This window comes from Gekko japonicus, unplaced genomic scaffold, assembly GCF_001447785.1.
Source record: "Gekko japonicus isolate JY-2015 unplaced genomic scaffold, Gekko_japonicus_V1.1 scaffold2503, whole genome shotgun sequence".
Taxonomy (NCBI): Eukaryota; Metazoa; Chordata; class Lepidosauria; order Squamata; family Gekkonidae; genus Gekko; species Gekko japonicus.
The window spans coordinates 31,009-51,008 of record NW_015167130.1 but is presented as its reverse complement, the minus strand read 5'-3'; the positions used below and the strand labels follow the sequence as shown (position 1 = coordinate 51,008).

Genomic DNA, 20,000 nt, shown 5'->3' with positions numbered 1-20,000 from the left:
CACTTAATAACCCAAAAAGATAGACCCCCCCATACCTTTTTCCTTTCTAACTTTACAAATGTATCACCTACTATACTTCGTTGTCCATTCAAACAATTTATAAACATTTCCAAAAGGTCTAGAATTAAGAAAAACCTCTCCTCCAGCTGTAACAGCCTTCCTTTCTGATTAGGCTTTAATAACACCCCACAAACTCCCTCCCCTCCCCCCTTTCCCCAATAGTCTCCGTGTGAAGGGAAAATCCCTGCACTGAGCTGTAATAGCCCAAATTTAGAGACTATAGTCAAACAGTATTCTAAACAAATAAAGAAAAATACAAAGTGAAACAACATTATCAGGGAGCCTAAGGAAGAAACCTAGAACTCCCCCCCCCTTCCCTCTTTTATATCAATAGAGCTCTCTCAAAAGTCAAGATATTATTGATATCCGCAAACATTTACCAATGTTACCAAAAGATTGTATGGCTTTTTGTACATAAAGTATTGTAAGAAGAACCTGATATAGTGATCATTTTAAAAGTTCATTCTTCTCCTTGACGCCAGCCTGCTCCATCTACTAGGAGTAGCTTGCTCTGGGCGTTTTCGTTTTTTGCCTGCAGGATCGTCCCCCATTTCCATTTCTTCATCCACTTGCAGACCAAGCGCCTTTAATAGAGCATTTCCAGCTTCCAGATCTGCTGCCTGATGTAAAGTCCCTTTATATCGGACCTGCAAGTAGCCCGTAGTGGCCCATTTGTATTTAACTCCTTTCTCGATCAGCTTAGCTGTTATAGGTTTCAACACTCTTCTGATCTGGAGGGCCTCGGGTGGAACGTCTGGAAAGATGGTTATTTCCACGTTTTGAAACTTAAAGCTCTTTGCTTTTTTTGTTGCTTGCAGGATTTTTTGCTTGTCCTTCAGATCCAGGAACTCCACCATAATGTCCCTGGGCCCTCTCCGTTTGTCTGCTGCGTTACTCCCAAGGCGATATGCCCTTGTAAGCATAGGCTCAACATTGTCCTCAAACTCAATCACAGAAGTCATCCATTCAGCTAAGAAACAGGTAAGCTCCGACTCACCCTCTGCCTGCTCAGGAAAACCGCGTAGTTTAAGGAATTTTTCCCGTGATCTATGTTCCAGAAGTAGAATGCGCTCTCTGGCCCATATTTCAGCGTCATGAAGGTACCTTATTTCCTCCTGGTTGTTTACGGTCGCCTCCATGGCTGCGTCTGCTGAGAGGGCGATTTGTTGCATTGCGGTTTGCATCTCGTCCATCCGATCCGTCAGCGGTTTAATTAAAGCTTGCATGTTATTGAGTATTTCTGTTTTCAGCTCTTTTATAGAATCGAAAAAGTCTTTTTTAGTAAGTGTTTCGGCTTCTAGGCCCGTTGGAACGTTTCCCGCCGCCATTTTGTCAGCCGCGCGATCTTTACTTGGCGCTTTTCCGCTTGCCTTTTCAAGTTGAAAAAAATTCTTCAGATGCGAACTGGAGAAGTTAGTTGTTTGCTGTCTGTGTTTATTCAGCTTTCCCATGCCGTGTAGCGAGAGAGTTCGTCCGTCAATAGCGTTTTATAGAGGGAATTCGGGGGGGAGTCCAGGAGCCTCCTCAGAATGCGTCCTCCATCTTCTCGATCGACGCCCCGCCCCCTCCTCCTCCCAATCGTCTCTTCCTCCCCGGCATCTGATCGTGCCGGGAAGCAACGGCCACAGCGTCTCTTTTTTGGTGCGGCTTTTAAAAACCACACTTTGGCCAGTGTTTCCCCTGCCTCTGAATAGCATTTAGAAATGCAGATACTCTTCCTGGGCCCCAGTCACACGGTAGAATTTGCCCCGCAAAACGGATGGATTGAGGGTGCATCAAATGAGCGCGATCATACGGCAACATCTAGGAAGCGCAGCACACACATTTCCAACCCGCACCATCGGCCCGAAGAAGCGAATTTAAAAGGCACTGGGGAAAAGGTAGTAGCTTCTGGTAAATGAGCGTCATGGGCGGGTGTCTGATCGGAGACGCGCCGGTAGCCCATGGCATCCAGCAGCTGTCCGCGACCCGTGCATGTGCAGTAACGCAGTACTGCCGTGTTGCCTCGTTGGGACCATGCTGTTGCCTCCCTTGTGTGATTGGCTGCCAACGGCCTGAGGACAGAGCCGCGGGGGACCGTAAGATTGCACTCCTGAGCTTCTTTTAGCTCTGCCTTTAAAATGCCTCCCTTCCAGTGCAGATTTTCCCGCTCGTGTGACCGGGGCCCTGGTGGAACTCGATACTGTTTCATATGCATACCGTTGCTGGGTGGAAGGGGAAGACTGGCGACTGCTTTGAGGGCTGCCTTGATCAACATGAAAATGGAAACCCATTTGCAGAGCTGTTGGCTAGCTCTGTGTTTCAGGCCAAGAGCGCCTTCTTTGGTCTGACTTTGTGGGTCTCTGATCCAGGTTAGAGGAGGTTTGCCCTGTTATTTAGGGCTACCCATGAGTAAAGCAGTGTCTTTGGGCTACACACCCACCTCTGCATGCTGCTGTGTGGACAGTATTGTGCTGGGATTCCCCCTGCCCATTCTGTTGATGTCCTTGTTGCTTCCACAAACCATCCGTCCACACCCTCAGCTCAGAGCCCGCAACAGACACCAAAGCCAGGAATTAGCACACTGGTAGAACTTGCATATTAGGCCACACCCCCAAATGTAGCCAATCCTCCAAGAGCTTACAGAGTTCTTCTTACAGGAGCTACTGTAAGCTCTTGGAGGATTGGCTACATTAGGGGTGTGTTGCTTAATATGCAAATGAGTACCGGCTAGAAAAAAAGCCCTGGGATAGGTTCATGGCCGAAAGTTCCAGAATCCCATCTAGCCCCTCTGCCTTCCTTTGTTGCCTTCAATAAAGTTCTACCAGTGTGCTAATTCCTGGCTTTGGTGACAGATGAAATTCAGAAGATCTCCACGTGTACCAGGTATTTCCTTTTAGTGGCCAGAAAGAGAAAGCAGGGTCTCTGTGCAAATACTTTTAATTCCTTAATTTACTCTTCGTAATAACTTTTCTTTTATTCATCTCAGGCCTCAACAAAATTATGTAGCATTTAGGGGAAAAAATACAAACGAGTAACCCAGCACTGGAAGCCAAGATAGAGAAGACCTCCACCGCTACCATATATTTCCCTTTGGTGCTCAGATAGGTTGGGACGAAACATAGCCAAACGCTGCAAAACATCAGCATGCTGAAGGTGATAAATTTGGCCTCATTAAACATATCTGGAAGTTTCCGGGCCAGGAAAGCCACAGTCAAGCTGACGAGGGACAGAAGCCCCAAGTAGCCCAAAACACTATAAAACATGATGGCAGACCCTTCATTACATTGTGCTACCATCCGTGTATCCAGGGACTTCATATCTAAATCTGGGCATGGGGGAGAGGTTCTGAGCCACAACACACATATGCCTGCTTGAATAAGGGAGCAAAGAAGGATGACAGAGTTGGACAGTTTTTTCCCCACCCATTTCCTCATGCTGGACCGTGGCTTGGTGGCCATGAAAGCTACAACCACAGTGATGGTTTTAGCCAGCACACAAGAAACAGCCACTGAGAAGATGATGCCAAAAGCAGATTGTTGGAGGAAACAGGACACCTTGGTAGGTTCTCCAAGGAACAGAAAAGAAGAAAGAAAGCAGATCAGGAGAGAGATAAGAAGAGTATAGGTGATATCCCGATTGTTGGCTTTGATGATAGGGGTATCTCTGTGCTTAATAAAAAATCCCAGCACCAACACTGTGATCAGGGAAAAAGAAAGTGCAACTGAAGCTAAACTGATCCCTATGGTTTTTTTATAAGAGAGAAAGCTGATTGTCTTGAGAACACATTGATCTTTGTCCTTGTTTGGATATTGATCTTCCCGGCATTTGATACAGTCTTCCATATCTAAAAAAGGAAAGGAAAGGAAAAGAATGAAGAGTTTCAGTGGTAACACATATCTGATTCTGATCAGTTACTATTTTGGTTTAAGGAACCTCTGAGACTTTTTGGATTTTGATTTCTTAATGTTGGTCCTAGGTCTACAGGTGATCACACAAAAAGACATTTTAAGATTCTCGTACACAATCTATATATCTAATTTCCAACATGCCCCCATGTGCAGATACTTATTTCCACAGAGGGAAAAGAGACTTTTCTGCAAACTCGGAGAACTCCCCAGTTGTGCAGAAAAATGTAACATTTTTTGAAAGTATACAGGGGATACTTAAATCACCCCAAAAGTAAAATTGCTCAGTAAGGCAGAGAACAGACTTATTGAGGCCCCAAGGGAAGCTATCACAGCAATAACTGACCCCGCTGCTGAGACTGCCAGAAAAAGACAGAGGTGTGAGGGAAGCTGCCATGCCAATGACTGTCATACTGTCTATATGTCTAATTTCCAACATGCCCCCATGTGCAGATACTTATTTCCACAGATAGGGGGGATGAGGGTAAAGAGACTTTTCTGCAAACTTGGGGCACTCCCCAGCCATGCAGAAAAAATGTAACGTTTTTTAAAAGTATACAGGGGATACTTAAATCACCCCAAAAGTTAAATTGCTTGTTCTGTGCAGAGAACAGACTTACTGAGGCCCCAAGGGAAGCTGTCACAGCAATAACTGACCCCACCGCTGAGACTGCCAAAAAAAGACAGATATGTGAGGGAAGCTGCCATGCCAATGACCGGCATACCAATAACCATCCACTGGGATACTGGGACCGCCACTGCAAGACCCATGCCTGCTGCCACCAGGACCACCATCAATGCAGAATGTGGCTTCAGCTGCCAGCGGCTGGTTTGAGCACTGGTCTGCAGGGGGAAGTTTGCCCAGTAGCCAGTCAGATGAAGCCTTAGTAGTTGAAGCCTGCATTGTCACCACCTGTCTCCCCCTACCAGATCCATGTGGGAGTTAAGTACTCTGAAATGGGGATGTTTGCTGGCCTGCATTGCTGTGAAGGGAGAGAAAGAGAAAAAACCAACCTAGTTCTCTCGTTCCAAGGTGTCCCTGAGGCTAAAGATGAGAATCTGAAACAACTTCTAAGTGATGCGCTTGCCCCAATTGCAGATTTAAAAATGGACTATCTTATAAACGAAATGGATGTGGCTTATAGAGCCTACTCGGTATACATCAAGAAAAATAACCTGCCTGGGGAAATAGTGATAAGATTCTTGAAGAGACATGTGCGGGATCAAATACTGAAAGTAACATCAGGAGCACCCTTAAAAATTGGAGACAACACCATCAGAATTCTAAAAGATATTCCTATTGAAATAAGAAAAAAGAGACAGAAATATAAGGACTTGATTATGTTCTTGCAAACAAACAGCATTCCTTATATGTGGTTGATTCCCTAAGTGTGTCCTTTTCAAATTAAAGGATAAAAAAGAAGAAGAAAATGACTCTGTTTCTAAAGTATGTCAGTTTCTGAGACTGCAACTGGGAGATTCGGGAGAGGACGGCAGAGAGGATGAGGACAGCAAACCAAGCGAGGATTGTTCTGATGAGGACTCTGCTTCTGAAAAGGGGGTGGCGGCCCCCAAACGAATTTATCAATTGATAAGAAAAGATAAAACAAAATAATGACTGAAGAACTCTGAATTGTGCCTTATAAGCTTTTATTATCAATGATGCTCTGGTGACTCTCTTAAAACAGTGTAACCAATCGATATGAAGATTAATATCATAGCTTAATTGACCATGTTCAATATGATTTTAGCATCTTTAGACTAATACTGATATAAGCGATTGAAATGATCTCCAATACTTGGGGTTTTAGTTAGTAGTGGTTTTCTTTCCTTTCTCCCTTAGATGTACCTGTCCCTTCCCTTTTTTCATTGTAGTTAGTAATCTATAGAAAATGCAATAAAAAATGCCCTCCGGGGGCTTAAAAAAAAGGATCTGTCCATTTCTCTGTCCATCCTTCTGTCCATCTGCCAGCCAGTCTGTCTGTTGCATGCATAATGCCTCTAAAAATAAAGGCTGGAGACTTACTATTGGACACTGGCTGCTGCTTGATCATGGGCATTACAATGCCAAATGTAATGGGAATTGGAACATCTAGACGTACAGAAACATCCCCTTCACCACTTCTGGCACTGGAAGCTATATTTGTCTCTGACAGGCCTAACTCATCAGAAAATAAAACTAGGGGTTTCAAAATTGTCCACCTGCTTCAAGAGGATGATGGGAGCTATAGGGCCAACAATTAAGGGAATCTGAACAACCTCCCCTGCCTTCTCTGCATAATCTCCTCACACACATCACATTTAGCTTTGCAATGGAAGCGAAAGTTTTCTGTAGCAAGCATAACTTACCTGAAGATAAAGTCAGGGTCTTAATTATTATTTTTTGCAAATATATTTATTAGAGTTTTATCATATAAGCCTGTGTCATACACAAATTCCCGTTCATCAAGACTACATACAAATCCTCTATATTCATTTTTCATTTCCAGCAACACAGAATCGTCAATCAAACATCCAAAATAACACAAATATATATCTTGTTCTTGTTCTTTTACCTGTCTTTGAAATTAATATACTGCCTCAATTAACCTACAAATTCTTATTGGCAATATAAAGCATATTTAACATCCTGTTTGACTTCTTCTTCTTATATGTTACCAACTTTCTTCCAACCTTTAGTAGTCTTTTAATTCTTATTTCAGGTATGAAAACAGAGTTTAATATAATATTTATTTATTTCCCATTATTTTCTTTTTATATCTTTGGTTTCTTGATACCTCTTCATCTCCTATATATTAATTAAACCTTTCCTCTGACGCTTTATCACAATTTTAACTACTAGATTCACTCTCCTGATCTTAAACACACATTTTCTTTATAACTGCACCAATCATCTTCAACTCTTTTCTACCAGATCTTCACCTTTCTTTATTTATTCCCAAGTTGTTCCTCATCGACCATCAATGTAATGTACTATCTTATCCGGATTAAACATGATCTTCTCACTTCTGAGCTTTCTTATATCACTATACATTTATAATTAAGTACATATTTAAATAAACATTATCCCTTTGATTTTATCACATACTTTAAAATTTACATCCTTAATTTACCAATTCATTATCCCCTCCAATAATTTATTTTTATTATTAATTCATTAGTAATCCTCATAAAGATCCTATTGTTACCCAATATTTCATTAAATCTTTATCTGGGTTAAATATTCCATCCTATTATTCTAAGACCATCAAAACATAAATTAAGGGACCTCAAGGACACACAAACACACAAAACAAAAACATATACAAAATTATATATCTTCAAGTTCATTAGTCCATCTAATCATCTGTAAACCAATCATTCTATCTTTCTATATATGTAATTTTCCACCTAAACTTCAACAATCTAATTTTCTATACAGTTTACCAACTTATTTCTTTTTCCAATATTTTATTTTAATTATTACTTTATTAATGATTTTCAGAAAGGTCCAATCAATGTCCCATTTCACACTAAATCCGTTTCTAAATTAATTTTTCCCTCCTGTTCTACAATAAAGCTCACAATTAAAAATAACATTAAAAATCATGGAAGACAATATACAAAAATAAATACTTTCACTGTCAATTATTCCATCTAATCATGTATAGGGTATACACCACTTATCTTTTCTATATAGTTTATTCTTTCTCTTAAACATCAACAGTCTATTTTTCTGCTCCAACATATCCACATGTCTTCGCTCTTTGTGCCTTCTTTGTTTCCCCAGCTTCTCCTTGCTCTTTTTCCGCCATTCTGCTTTCAGTCTTTTACTGTCCTCTTTAAACCTCCAAGCCCGTCTTTTCCATTTTTTGGTCCTTCCATCTCTTTCTCTCTCATACTTCATCCCTCGCTTGTTATGTTTAAATAGTCCTGATTTAGCACATCACAATTTTTTTTAAGTCTCTTTCCAACTCTTTCACTTGATAAATCTCTATCCATCTCGTTCCCTTGGTTGATATTCCTTCTCTTGTACAGACTCCAGTTTTTCTTCCTTAAAGTCAGCGCAGCTTTCCATTTGCAGTTCATCTAGTTCCTTCACAATGGGTTGTTCCCCTTCCTCTGTCTTTTCCGCTCCTATCTGGATATTGTCCAATTTTTCTGCTAGTTTCATACAAGCCTCTTTGCATTCTTTTTGGACCACATTTCTCAAAATTCTTAGGAACTGCTCAATAGTTAGTTCACCCACCTCAGTATTTTCATCGTACTCCTGTTTAATTTCCATCTCATCCGCCATTTTCACCAACGCTCTCCTAAACCTGTTCCCCACCGACACAAACTTCTCTCCGTAATGCTTTCCTTCAACCAATTTCTTCTTTATATCTCTTTAACAACAGCACCAGTTCAATAAATGCAAACACGCCAACAATTCTATCTTTTCTTCCCCGCCACAGGTAAGCGCACAGCCTTCCGTCCCTTATTTCTCCCAGCCTCCCAGCTTGGACATTTCCATTTTGGGGATTTTCTTTAGCACTCCAAATGCACTCCAAATGCAGTTACTCAAACTTTCCTCTCCCGTGTTGCCATGTTAGTAGTCTGTTTCATCTTCTTTTAATTAAAAAGTCCGGATGGCTGTGGCTAGTCCGAACATGGCAGCCATGTTCTTCCCCTTCAAATGGTCCTGAATCAGGGCTGTTTCTGGACACCCCCCCACTTTTCCAAGTGTGGGAGGGGCCAAAAAAGACACCCCTTACTCCAGCCCTCACTCGAGCATGCTGGCCAAGTTCTCCTGATGCTCGGGAGGCTTGGTAAAGTCCAAAGAAGGTTCAGGCGGCACAGAGCGAGCCACCCCCTGCCCGTTGCTGCGCCGGCACAGATCCATCAGGGTCTTAAAATTGGCCACAGGCTTCGAGATGATCATTGGAATCACTTGCCAAAAATGATAATCTCAAAGACAATGACCGATTTTGAGGCCAAAAATGATAATCTCAAAGCCAATGACCGATTTGGTTGAGTTATGCCTGACACAAACAACCTGAGCTTCCATTGGGAGTGAGGAGGTTTGTAGAAATAACTGAGGGCACGATGTTCGAGTTCCCCACATTTTGGGCACAACAGTTCTTACGGTCATTCTGAAGCTAGAGGGTAATGCTGAGCCTCCTAGTTTTAATTTCAGATAAGTGAATGTTTCTTGGGATTGTGTAGGCAAGGGTATCCCAATTTCCTTCATGTTTGACACTCCATCTGCCATGGTCATCCCAAAGATGGTGGCCAGGATTGAGCCACCAAACTTTATTTTCCGAGCATCTATGCTTGAAATAAAGAGAAAGATGAACAAATGGAAGGACAAAGAGATGGACAGATGAATGGGTTTTTTCCTAGATAAGATTAGAGGTAGGCCTGCTCTGTTCTCTTGCAAATCCACATAACTTCCTGTGTTAATGAAAATGACTGATAATTGGATACTGAATGAGAAGCAGAAGAAATCACAGGAGGGCAAGATTTATTAATTCATTCTCTGCATTAAGTTTTCCCTTTTGTTCATCTCAGGCCTCCAAACAATAATGTAGCACTTGGGGGAAAAGATGCAGCCCAATAACCCAGCACTGGAGGTCAAGATAGAGAAGATCTCCACAGCTACCATGGATTTCCCTTTGGTGCTCAGATAGGTTGGAACAAAACAGAGCCAAACACTACAAAACATCAGCATGCTGAAGGTGATGAACTTGGCTTCATTGAAACTGTCTGGTAACTTTCGGGCAATGAAAGCCACAATCAAGCTGATGGTGGACAGAAGTCCCAAGTAGCCCAGAACAATATAAAACATGACAACAGACCCTTCATTACATTCTGCTATGATCTCTTCAGTCATTGACTTGGTGTCCAAATCTGGGAAAGGGTGAGAAGTTCCTAGCCACACTGCGCAAATGCAGATTTGGATAATGGAGCAGGAAAGGACAATGGAGTTGGTCATTCTTTTCCCTACCCACTTCCTCAGCCCAGATCCTGGTTTGGTGGCCATGAAAGCTACAACTACAGTGATGGTTTTGGCCAAGACACAAGAAACAGCCACGGAGAATATGATGCCAAAAGCAGATTGCCGGAGGAAGCAGGTCACCTTGGTAGGTTGTCCAAGGAAGAGCAAAGAAGAAACAAAACAGAAAAAGAGAGAGATTATCAGAGCATAGGTGATATTCTGGTTGTTGGCTTTGACTATGGGAGTATCTCTGTGATTAATAAAAATTCCCAGCACCAACACAGTGATTACTGAAAAAGAAATGGTAACAGAGGTTAAAATGATCCCCAGAGGTTCTCCGTAAGACAGAAAGCTTATTGTCTTGGGAAAACATTGATCTTGGTCCTTGCTTGGATATTGGTCTTCTGGGCATTTGATACAGTCCTCCATATCTAAGAAAGAAAGAGAAAAGAAAAGGCACTTGTTCAGTGCCAACACATATACCAATTTACTTCCAATTGTAGTTGATGTGGAAATCTCAAAGCCTTTCTCAATGCTGATTTCTCATTGCTGGTTCTAGTTCTGGACATCATCACATAAAGTCATTTTAAAATTCTTACACACATTTCAGTTATTTCTGGTGTCACTTTTCTTGCTATTATGTACATGGCAGATAATTAGTTATATTTAAACACACCTAATAAAATGTCAGTTATAACAAATACTGGGAAAGCATTTTTTTAATGAATAAACACACAGGAAGGTTGCATTCATAATATGATTGTGTTGGTTATAGATGTCATTCCAAACTAGGTACTTCAGGTACACCTATCACCAAGGAATAGATCACACATGTATTGATGATTGTGAACCTTGAGGTTCACTTCTCGAATTTTGTGAGGTTATAATCCTTTCTTCCAATCCTTAAATTAGTTTTGTTTGCCTTAGTTTCAGTACTGAGAGGCAGCCCAGTAGGATATTAGGTTTTGATGGTATCAAAACCTGCTGAGAGATCTAGTTGTTGTGCGGTCATCCACTGGGTTTCATGCTCCTCCTGTGCTAGGTGCTCTCTCTAACACCAGCCTGTTTCAATGATCTGAAAAGCACTTCACTATAGAATACTGTGTAATATCCACCATGGAGAAGGCAAAGTGCAAATGAATGTAAAGCTTAGGATCCCAGCAAATATTTCTATGATTTTTTAAAACATATATCCAAGAAACAACAATGACTTCAGTGTCATGAAAAACCAGAGCCCTGGATTCAAGAACACATTTGTGAAATTTGTTTACATTCTTCCCTGTTGTCAGCTAAAATGTGATTCACAGATGCATAGACTTCACTTGATTTTCTCATTACTTATGAACCACATCAGGAAGGGTGATCTGACAGCTCTTAAAAACATGGAGTTTCCTGGATTTTTGACCATGTGGCAAAATTTGCCTAATCTTTGGGCTGGATGATACAATCCATTGTCACACTTTCATCAGTTACAACTTGAGAATTAAGGTCACATGTTAGAATAAATGGAGCACATTACATCACTTGCCTTTCTGGTTGGATATCTTTCCAGCTGGGCATGGAACACAATTGTAGCAGCAAAACTGCTCCCCTTCCTTCTTTTGCTTCTGAGAACCAGGGGGACAGTAGTCATTGCACAGTGAAATTGGCACTACCTATCCAACACAATGGAAGGAATTTAGTATAGAAGACATGAGTTTGTGGGGTTTTTTTGTTAATGGTCATGATGATCCCCCCCCCCAATCATTAGGGGGACTGGAATTTCTTTATTCTGTCCTGCGAAAGCAAGCCAGGAACACACCTATGACTTCATACTTAAAACACAAACTGCTGGATTAGTCAGTCACTTGTAATAGGAAATACTTAGAATTGGCTTCTGTTTTCTCCTACAAACAGCACCTAAATAGGAATAAAATACAATAAAAGTAAGTTCTTTATTTGTTGTGATATACTGGATTGAAATGGGTTTAACCGCATGTGGTTCCACTGATTCTTAATTAGGAAACTTTGCTGAATTAATACCCAATAGGGTTATCCCATATACCCAATAGGTTATCCCATATACTCAATAGGGTTATCGGCCCAGAGTGAATTTAAAATTCTAGTTTTCTTGTTTGCTTGCTCTTTTCTTTTCTTTTTTTGGCCTGAGCAGCAAAGCATAACAACTTTACCAGTGATGAGACAATGGAACTAGACCCATATCTTTTCCAGCCCCATGTGCAGCAGCGGTGGCGCAGGCGGTAAAATGCCTGCTGTAATAACAATGAACAGCCACTATGGCTGTTCGAGACCCACCGCGGCCTGGGTTAGCTCCCGGTCTTAGTCCCAGCTCCCGCCCACCCAGCAGTTCGTAAGTAGTAACATCAAGCGAGTAGATAAATTGGTACCTGCCCTAGGTAGCAGGGGGCACCCTCCTCCATTGCAAGGCTTGGTGGGAGCATAGGCAGCGGCAGAGTGACTAGCAGTGGCAGTGAGATCGGCGGGAGCGAGCCCTGGTGGCAAGCAAGTGCAACATCAAGCGGTGGAACGGATGACGGCAGAGGTGAAGACGGAAGGCGTGGTGACGTGGAGGCGCAGGCTCGGCAGAGCCGAAATGGACGTTAGCCGGAGCCGCGCTGATGCGAACTGCGCACCAGATGGGCCCGCCAAAAGAAAGCGACCAAAATTGGAAAGACCTATTCCTGGCCACCAGGACGGAAGTACCGACCCCGAAGACCGCCGGAAGAAGAAGGAGCCGAGCCGGAGAATAGCAAGCCCCACCACCTGGGTGCTGATAGGCAGCCCCGCCCCTGTACGATGTGGCCATAGATAGTGAAAAAGTAGACTTACACTTCTATGTAAACCGCCCAGAGACCCTTCGTGGTCAGGGCGGTATATAAGCCGAATGTATAAATAAACAAACAAATAAATAAATAAACCTTTGGGCTGAGATACAAATTATGAGTCCAGAGTGTATGAGAGAGAACTGGTCTCCATGACTTAGTTAAGTTGGAGGATGAAGGAGCAGAAATGTCCCTTAACACTGATCCTCCAGTGACAGGAGAGACTGAGATTGCACAGTGGAACAAACTAAACAGTAAGGGAAGAATTTCATTGTTCAATGCAAATCTAGTGATTGAGTTGTGCATATTAAGATACTAAAGATAGCAAAATAAATGTTGAATGCTTTTCATAATTTATATGGTCAGGATGATAAAAGTTTTATTATTCAAAGAGCTTTATTTCCACTAAGCTGAAAGAAGGAGGGATGTGGACAAGCATATAGCAGTAATATTAGCTATGCTGGGCAAGTGCAACTTTGCAAACTATCCAATACATACACGCAACAGACTACTCAGCATAGTGGCTCATTCCATAGAACAAATCAAGGCATTTATATATCTAGGCATATAAATCACAACCCCTCCAATGGAGGCCTAAAATGGTTTATAGAAAAGAAGAAGAAGAAAAGCAAGTATACAATGCAAACTCCTGGACTGTTCCTAGAACCACTGGCCAGCTAATTTACAGTTTAAGACTAAGAACCCTTGGCTCTTGTCTTTGCCGAGCAGCAAAAGACTTGCACTTCTAGCCAAGCTGCAAACAGGAAGGGAAACAGAAGCTCAGCATGAACTTTTTACAACTGGCAGAGATATTCAGAAATACATCTGATTCGTTCATAAACATACCACATTTCAATAAATATACAAAATATAATCAACAGTATGCACACATGTAGAACACATACATTTAAAAAAATGGCTATGACTGGAGATACTTGACACTCTGTTGCTACATTGCTTTTGTCAAATTCATAACATTATCAAGTCATCCATTATAAGAGTCCTGCTGTCCTGCTATACAGGAAAGAACCCCGTCCCCCATCTTGGAGTCTCTGACCCAATGCCAGAGCACCTCTGTGAACATCCCAAAATATTTACCTGGTTAAATTGGCTCTGCCACACAATTCTGTCCACATCAATGATCAATTCCTCTCCTTCAAAAGCATCTGGATCCACCTTCCCAATTTTCACTTTATCATAAGACTTGTTGGGGAATGTGACCAAGTTCATGATATCAAAGCCACCTCCTATTTCCTTATTATAATTAAAAGACACCACTTCTCCTGCTGAGTTGTTAAATGAAATATGTCGAAGGAATTGGTGGAGCTAGAAAGAAAAGATGTTTTAAAAATCATTCAGGCGATTTATTCTGAGATTTACAAACTGCTTTCTTTACTGATATTGTTCCATACACAGCTTGACAAATCATTTTTTTTTCCTGTGGCAGAAAGCAAAGTACCACACAGTTGTTCTAAAAATATGTTACAAGTATAGAACATAAGAGCCTTCCTGGGTCAGACCAATGGTTCATCCAGGACTATTTTTGGACAGAAATGTACAGGAACAGAATTCCGTCTGGCTTCAGACAGCCAAAACCTCTGCATGTGGGGCTACAGAGAGAATGCCTGGAGAGCGACCCCCCTGGTGACTCTGAGGTGGGTGGACCAGGGGGCCCCTAGCAGGATCAGGGAGGCATTTAAATGAATACCCATGCTTTACCAGACCTGTCCAAGGGCCGGCTTGCCTGGGCTCCACACAACCGCAGGGCTCCCAGGCAAGCCAAGGGAAGGCAATTTAAACTGTCTTCCTTTCCCTTCAAAGAGGGGCTTGCTCCGGTCCCCCGCAGCAATGGGGCATTCGGGCAAGCCAAGGGAAGGCATGAGGTATGGCCTAATATGCTAATGAGTTTCTGCTGGGCTTTTTCTATTAAAAAAGCCCTGGGTCCATCTTTTTTTTTGTTTTGGCATTTTTCATGTGCATATGAGTGTCACTCTGTCTCTTCTCTTTACTGTCTACTAAGTTATTTCCTGAAGAAAGCTTTTTTTTTTTTTTTTAAACTTTAATCAGTTTGTGTGGTCACTTCTGAGCAGTCACTCTGCTGATGAAGGCATATTTCCTTGTGGCCATCAGTACATCCTTTCAATAACTATACATGTTGGAGAAAGGTGGAGGAATGCTCACAAGGTAGTTACATGTTCACAGAAATAAGACATTACATTGGGACGATGTTACCTGCCAAGGCTGGAGATGTTGAAGGCCTTTGATTTTGCAGACACCCAGCATGGATTTGCACATGACATGCAGAGCATAGGCTATGGCATAGACTGCATTATAGATGCTGTAGCTGTGGCCAGTCATCTGCATCTCAAAAACAGGCCCAGAAAGACTCTCCAGCTTCTCTTTCCCAGTACAAGTTCCATGAATCTGAGATGAGTCTTGGGAATTTAGAGGACAGTCAAATGCTTGTTCCCAGAAATCCTTGAGAAATCCATCTCCTTGTGTCCAATAAGGGTTTATGCTTTGAAGAAACTTCTGGAACCCTACAAGCTCTTGTGAGTGAATTGAGAAGAAAATTGAACCCTGGAAGAATTCAAGACTCCAGGTCCTTTGAAGGGCCCCTAATGCAAAATCAGCCTGGGCTGTCATAATCCACACCCTTCCAAATGAAGTGTTTTCCAGTAAATCATGATTACCTAGGTATAGAAATGTGGTCAATGCAATAATGGTCATAGTTTCTCCATAGAGGATAAATGTATTGGCTTTGCTGTCTACCAAAGCTGGATAAACATTTGAAAATAAATCTATAGCATCCCCGACATTATTCCAGTGGCCTTGGTTTATCATTGTTTCTGCAAAGGCCAGACAAATTCCATGTTGGAAAAGCAATGGCTCCATTTCGTGAATGAAATGTTCTCCACTATCGTCATTCACAGCAAAGAGCCCAACCCATGTCCATCCAAAGCGCTGAAGTAATTGAATGAGCCCCACATACTGATGGGCTTCACTGGGAACCATGCAATAGAAGGAAGGGGACTTTGAGTTGCCCCTCTCCACTTGAGAAAATGACCCATATGTGAGCTAAGGAAACAAAAAGAGAAATTTCAGATGCATTTTCAAGTGCCTGTTTACCCCTGAATGTTCTGAAAATGGGAATATGGGGCAATTTCTGAGTAACGGTTATGGGGAAGTATCTATAAAAGCACCTTGCATTGCATTTCCACCACAACACCATCTCCCACTTCAGAACAAGTTTCCATCTGATTTTATTTCTTTGCATTCTAAACAATTTTTCACCTAGATAGATGATAGACAGATCTGTGCTTTTGAGCCATTCCCAGTAATTTCATGTCAAAATCTCTCATTATTCCATGCACACAGCCTACCTGTGGAATTTTATAGAGACTTAGAATGTCCACCATGTGGAAGGAGACATCAGAACCAAGTCCCCCCACGACAGCCATCAGGTTTTTGTGCGTGTCACATCCATAATTCAGAACATATCTATGGGATTTATAGAGCAGATCCAGAGTGGAGCGGAAGGTCATCTTATCATCATTGTTTGTATGTGTCATAGATCTGGAACCCGAGTGTGACATTGGACAAGATTTTGGAATCCATGTTGATCTCGTTGACAGCAAAGGCCAAGGCCAAGGGGTGCTGGTAAAACTTTGTTATCATTCTTCAAAGAGAATTAAATGCTTCTTTCACCAAATCACGCAAGGACATTTCTAAATATATTGAGCTTTTAAATAAATTACATCACTGTAAGAATACACTTCCATGTTAACGCGTTTTCTGAGGTGTGTGTGTTGGGGGGGAACAATTTCTCTTTCTTCAGCCCTAATAATTCTCAATATGCGTTAGAACACTGAATGAGGTCATCCATTGATTCAGGGTTGGGTGTTGACATTAAGGATGCCAATGACACCTAATTGTATATTTTTTCCTCATCAAACCCCAGAAATGGCTTCCCCTGTCAATCGCCAGTATTTGAATGCCACAGATGAGTGGCTTAGGGAAAACAAGCTGAAACTGAGCCCCAGCAAGTCAGAGGTTGATGATCTAGGCTTATGTATGATAGGGGACATCCCTTCATAGGGCAGGATTATAAATGCAGAACCAGGTTGGAGTAACGGCAGTAAGTGTTTTCTTATTGACTGACTTGTGGGCAAAATGCTTCAGAGGACAACCTGAAGTAGAGCTGGGTAAAGGAAAAGGTTTCCCTTGCTCGAAAGCCAGTGGAATTCAACTCTAGGGATGCGGTGCTGATCTCGGTTTCCAAGCCAAAGAGCCAGTTCTGTCCAGAGACATTTCTGTGGTCATGTGGCTGGCATGACTGGATGCCAAGGAGCACGGAACACTGTTGCCTTCCCACCAAAGTGGTATCTATCTACCTGCAATTTCTTGCTTTCAAACTGCTAGGTTGGCAGGAGCTGGGACCAGAGACGGGAGCTCACTCCATCTTGCAGCACTCAGGTCTCGAACTGCTAAACTACCAATCTTCCGATCTGCAGTTCAGCGTCTTAACTACTTGAGCCACCCTACTAAATAAATAAGTAGAGCTACACCCTAGTAAATCAATGAGCTTAGATGCCTCAACTCACATATGGTTACACTGAGCCAATCTCCTTTCTTACTGAGGCCTTTGGGCCAGATTAATCCTATTTATAGAACCAGTGTGTGTAAAATTGTGGGAGAAGGTCTCAACCAATGATCCTTCACATGAAAGTAAGGTTGTGGTGTCCATACTTTTCTCTGTGAAACATTATTGATATATTTGGCTTATTCATCATGTTACTACTTGACAGTTTGATCTATTTTCCCAAAGACAGCCAATACTTTCTTTCCCCCATCCAAGAATTACAACAAACAACTTACTTGCCCACTTCATACCTCTCTTGAATTAATTCTAGTCCCCTGAAAGCAGATGCCACCATAGAAGTGAAATCTCAAAGTGCCACCTACTTTTGGGTTGTGCCACACCGAGAAGGAAGCAACATATACCACATGGGGTGAATGGTTTTACTCTCTACATATCAGACACATTGTTTTCTTCTTATTGTAATAACAATGAAATGTTCAAAATCAAAAATACATTAAACATGTGTGTGCAAAGTGTTAAATAGCAACCAAGCTGGAGCAACCCCAGCCAAGCCCTTTTGAGGGAGAAGCAGAGGAGTTTTTCCATTGCCTTCTTCCACAGTGCTGTCCTGGTTGGTCTCCCTTCCAAGTACCGGTCCTGCTTAGCTTCTGGCCATACCATGCTTCCTTCCCTCCCCGAAAAAATGTTGCTTACACTTAAAACGATTACATCAAATTTGTTATTAAAATCTCTATTTTTCAAGATTGCTTGAGTCTGATGCTAAACCATACAATGAAGAAACAAAAATCTGACGGAGGTATAGAGACCAAGAGAGGGGAGGAGGATTGAAAAGAGGCGGAAAAGCAGAAAATTGCATGTTGCAACTATTATGAAGGCCAGAGCACAGAGTCTATCAGAAAGTAACAGAGAAGTACACATTTGCAAAAGGGAATGACTAGACCATCTTTTAAGCAAGGAATAACTTCATTAAAAAGACACAGCAAGAACCACTGTGTGCAATGTATTCTTGTAATATTGTTGGAAGCCAAGAGTAACCCAAAGGGCAAGCACATATCCTGTCTAAAAACCTTTCCTTATATCATGTGAAACAAGCATGGGGCCTAGTCTTTCTCTACTCTCTTTTCCCAGTGCATTCAATTGCAACACTTGGTAATCTGTAGGGCAGTTTCAACAACATTTTTTCGGTACTAGCAGTAGCAATTTCCCCAACTCCTATGCTTTCTGCGTTGTCCTACCTCAGAACCCACCTTTATCAGTCTGAACAGTCTTTTTTAAAGTGCCCCATTGTAAACTCTGTACACAGCTCTGTTTGCGATTTCATTGTGATTTCCACAATTATTTCCCAATGTCATATGCACTGGAATACTGAAGGGTATATATATTTCCCCCCCACTCCAGTTTCCCTGACTTCCAGTTTTCTAAATTAGGCATATTCCTATCTCACTGTATGGAAATGTAGTCAATTAAAAGCAAGCAAATAAGCAAACAAATTTCTAACTCTTGCCCTGCTCTTTGCTCACCACAATATACACATTTTTCAGTATAGGAGAAGAAGGGTGGGGAGGCAACATATTACGTACCAATCTTGTAAGATCTTGAAAGTTAAGCAGGCTCGGTGCTTGGAAGGGAGACCACGAAAGGCCACCATCTGCAGAGGAAGGCAATGGAAAACCTAGGGTTGCCAGCCTCCAGGTGGGACCTGGAGACCTTCCACCTGGCAGCCATAGGGAAACCACCTCTGCTTTTCACTTGCCTTAAAAGCCCCTTGTTGGGGTTGCTATACGTCAGCTGAGACTTGACAGTATTTTACACACATACACACACACGCGGGAGAAGAAAACCCATATGTACTGCTGCAAATAGAAATTAATAAGATTCAGAAAGAAAAAGAAAAAGTTATGTACTGGCATGGATCAGTTCTATATGCTGTTCGTTACATATCTCAGTTTTTTGGGGATTAGATTCAAAATAAAATTGAGGAGAAAAAATATATAATTACTCTGTGAATTCAAACGTCTCTTGAGGAAAATCATTGTCAAACTTTTGTTCGTGTACGTGGTAGCTGAATTGAGAAACAATCCCACCAATGAGGAAATCCCCTGGTTGGTACCATTCATGAGGAATATGGATCTCCTCTCTGGAGCATGCCATTGTATCTACTTTGCATGCAATGCAAGGCAGAAGCACCAGCAACACCACTAGCTCCGACATTTGGACGGAAATGCTCGTTTCAGGATCCAACCTCTCCATGTCTATCTGTAGCATTATGCTGTCTTACTCAAGCTCCCTTGGAGAGTGGCTAAGTCCGCTTAAGTTACTTAAAGGGGAGTACATGTTTCCATCTCCCTATTGCAGAGTTTCAGAATGTCTGCAGCAGTGTCAACACTCTGATTTCTAGTCTAGCAAAGCAATAAACTCATGATCCAACTGATGCAGTCCCTTTGAACAGCTATCAATTGCACACAGGGGTTGTAGTAATCACTATTAAACATGTTCCTTTATTTTTTTTGTGCTTTCTGAAACACCACCACAATTTTGGCCAGTTTGATAAATTACAGCAATTCTGTTAATTCCAGTGGGAAATAATTATGTCTACAGAGTTTGAGCGCTTAGTAGCAACGTTTGTATCAAATATGGGTTTCCCCCCCCCTCCCCATCTGATCCAACAAGTT

The 20,000-nt window shown here is 41.9% G+C and overlaps 1 protein-coding gene across 1 annotated transcript; it reads right to left on the bottom strand.

Moving 5' to 3' along the window:
* Positions 1–2,978: 2,978 nt before the first annotated feature.
* LOC107111983 (vomeronasal type-2 receptor 26-like) lies at positions 2,979–16,270 on the bottom strand. Its single transcript, XM_015413038.1, has 5 exons — positions 16,109–16,270; positions 14,958–15,803; positions 13,824–14,051; positions 11,432–11,558; positions 2,979–3,886 (listed from the first exon to the last, which is right to left on the bottom strand). Exons 1-5 carry the CDS (start codon positions 16,268–16,270, stop codon positions 2,979–2,981), a joined length of 2,271 nt encoding a protein of 756 aa, XP_015268524.1.
* Positions 16,271–20,000: the final 3,730 nt, after the last annotated feature.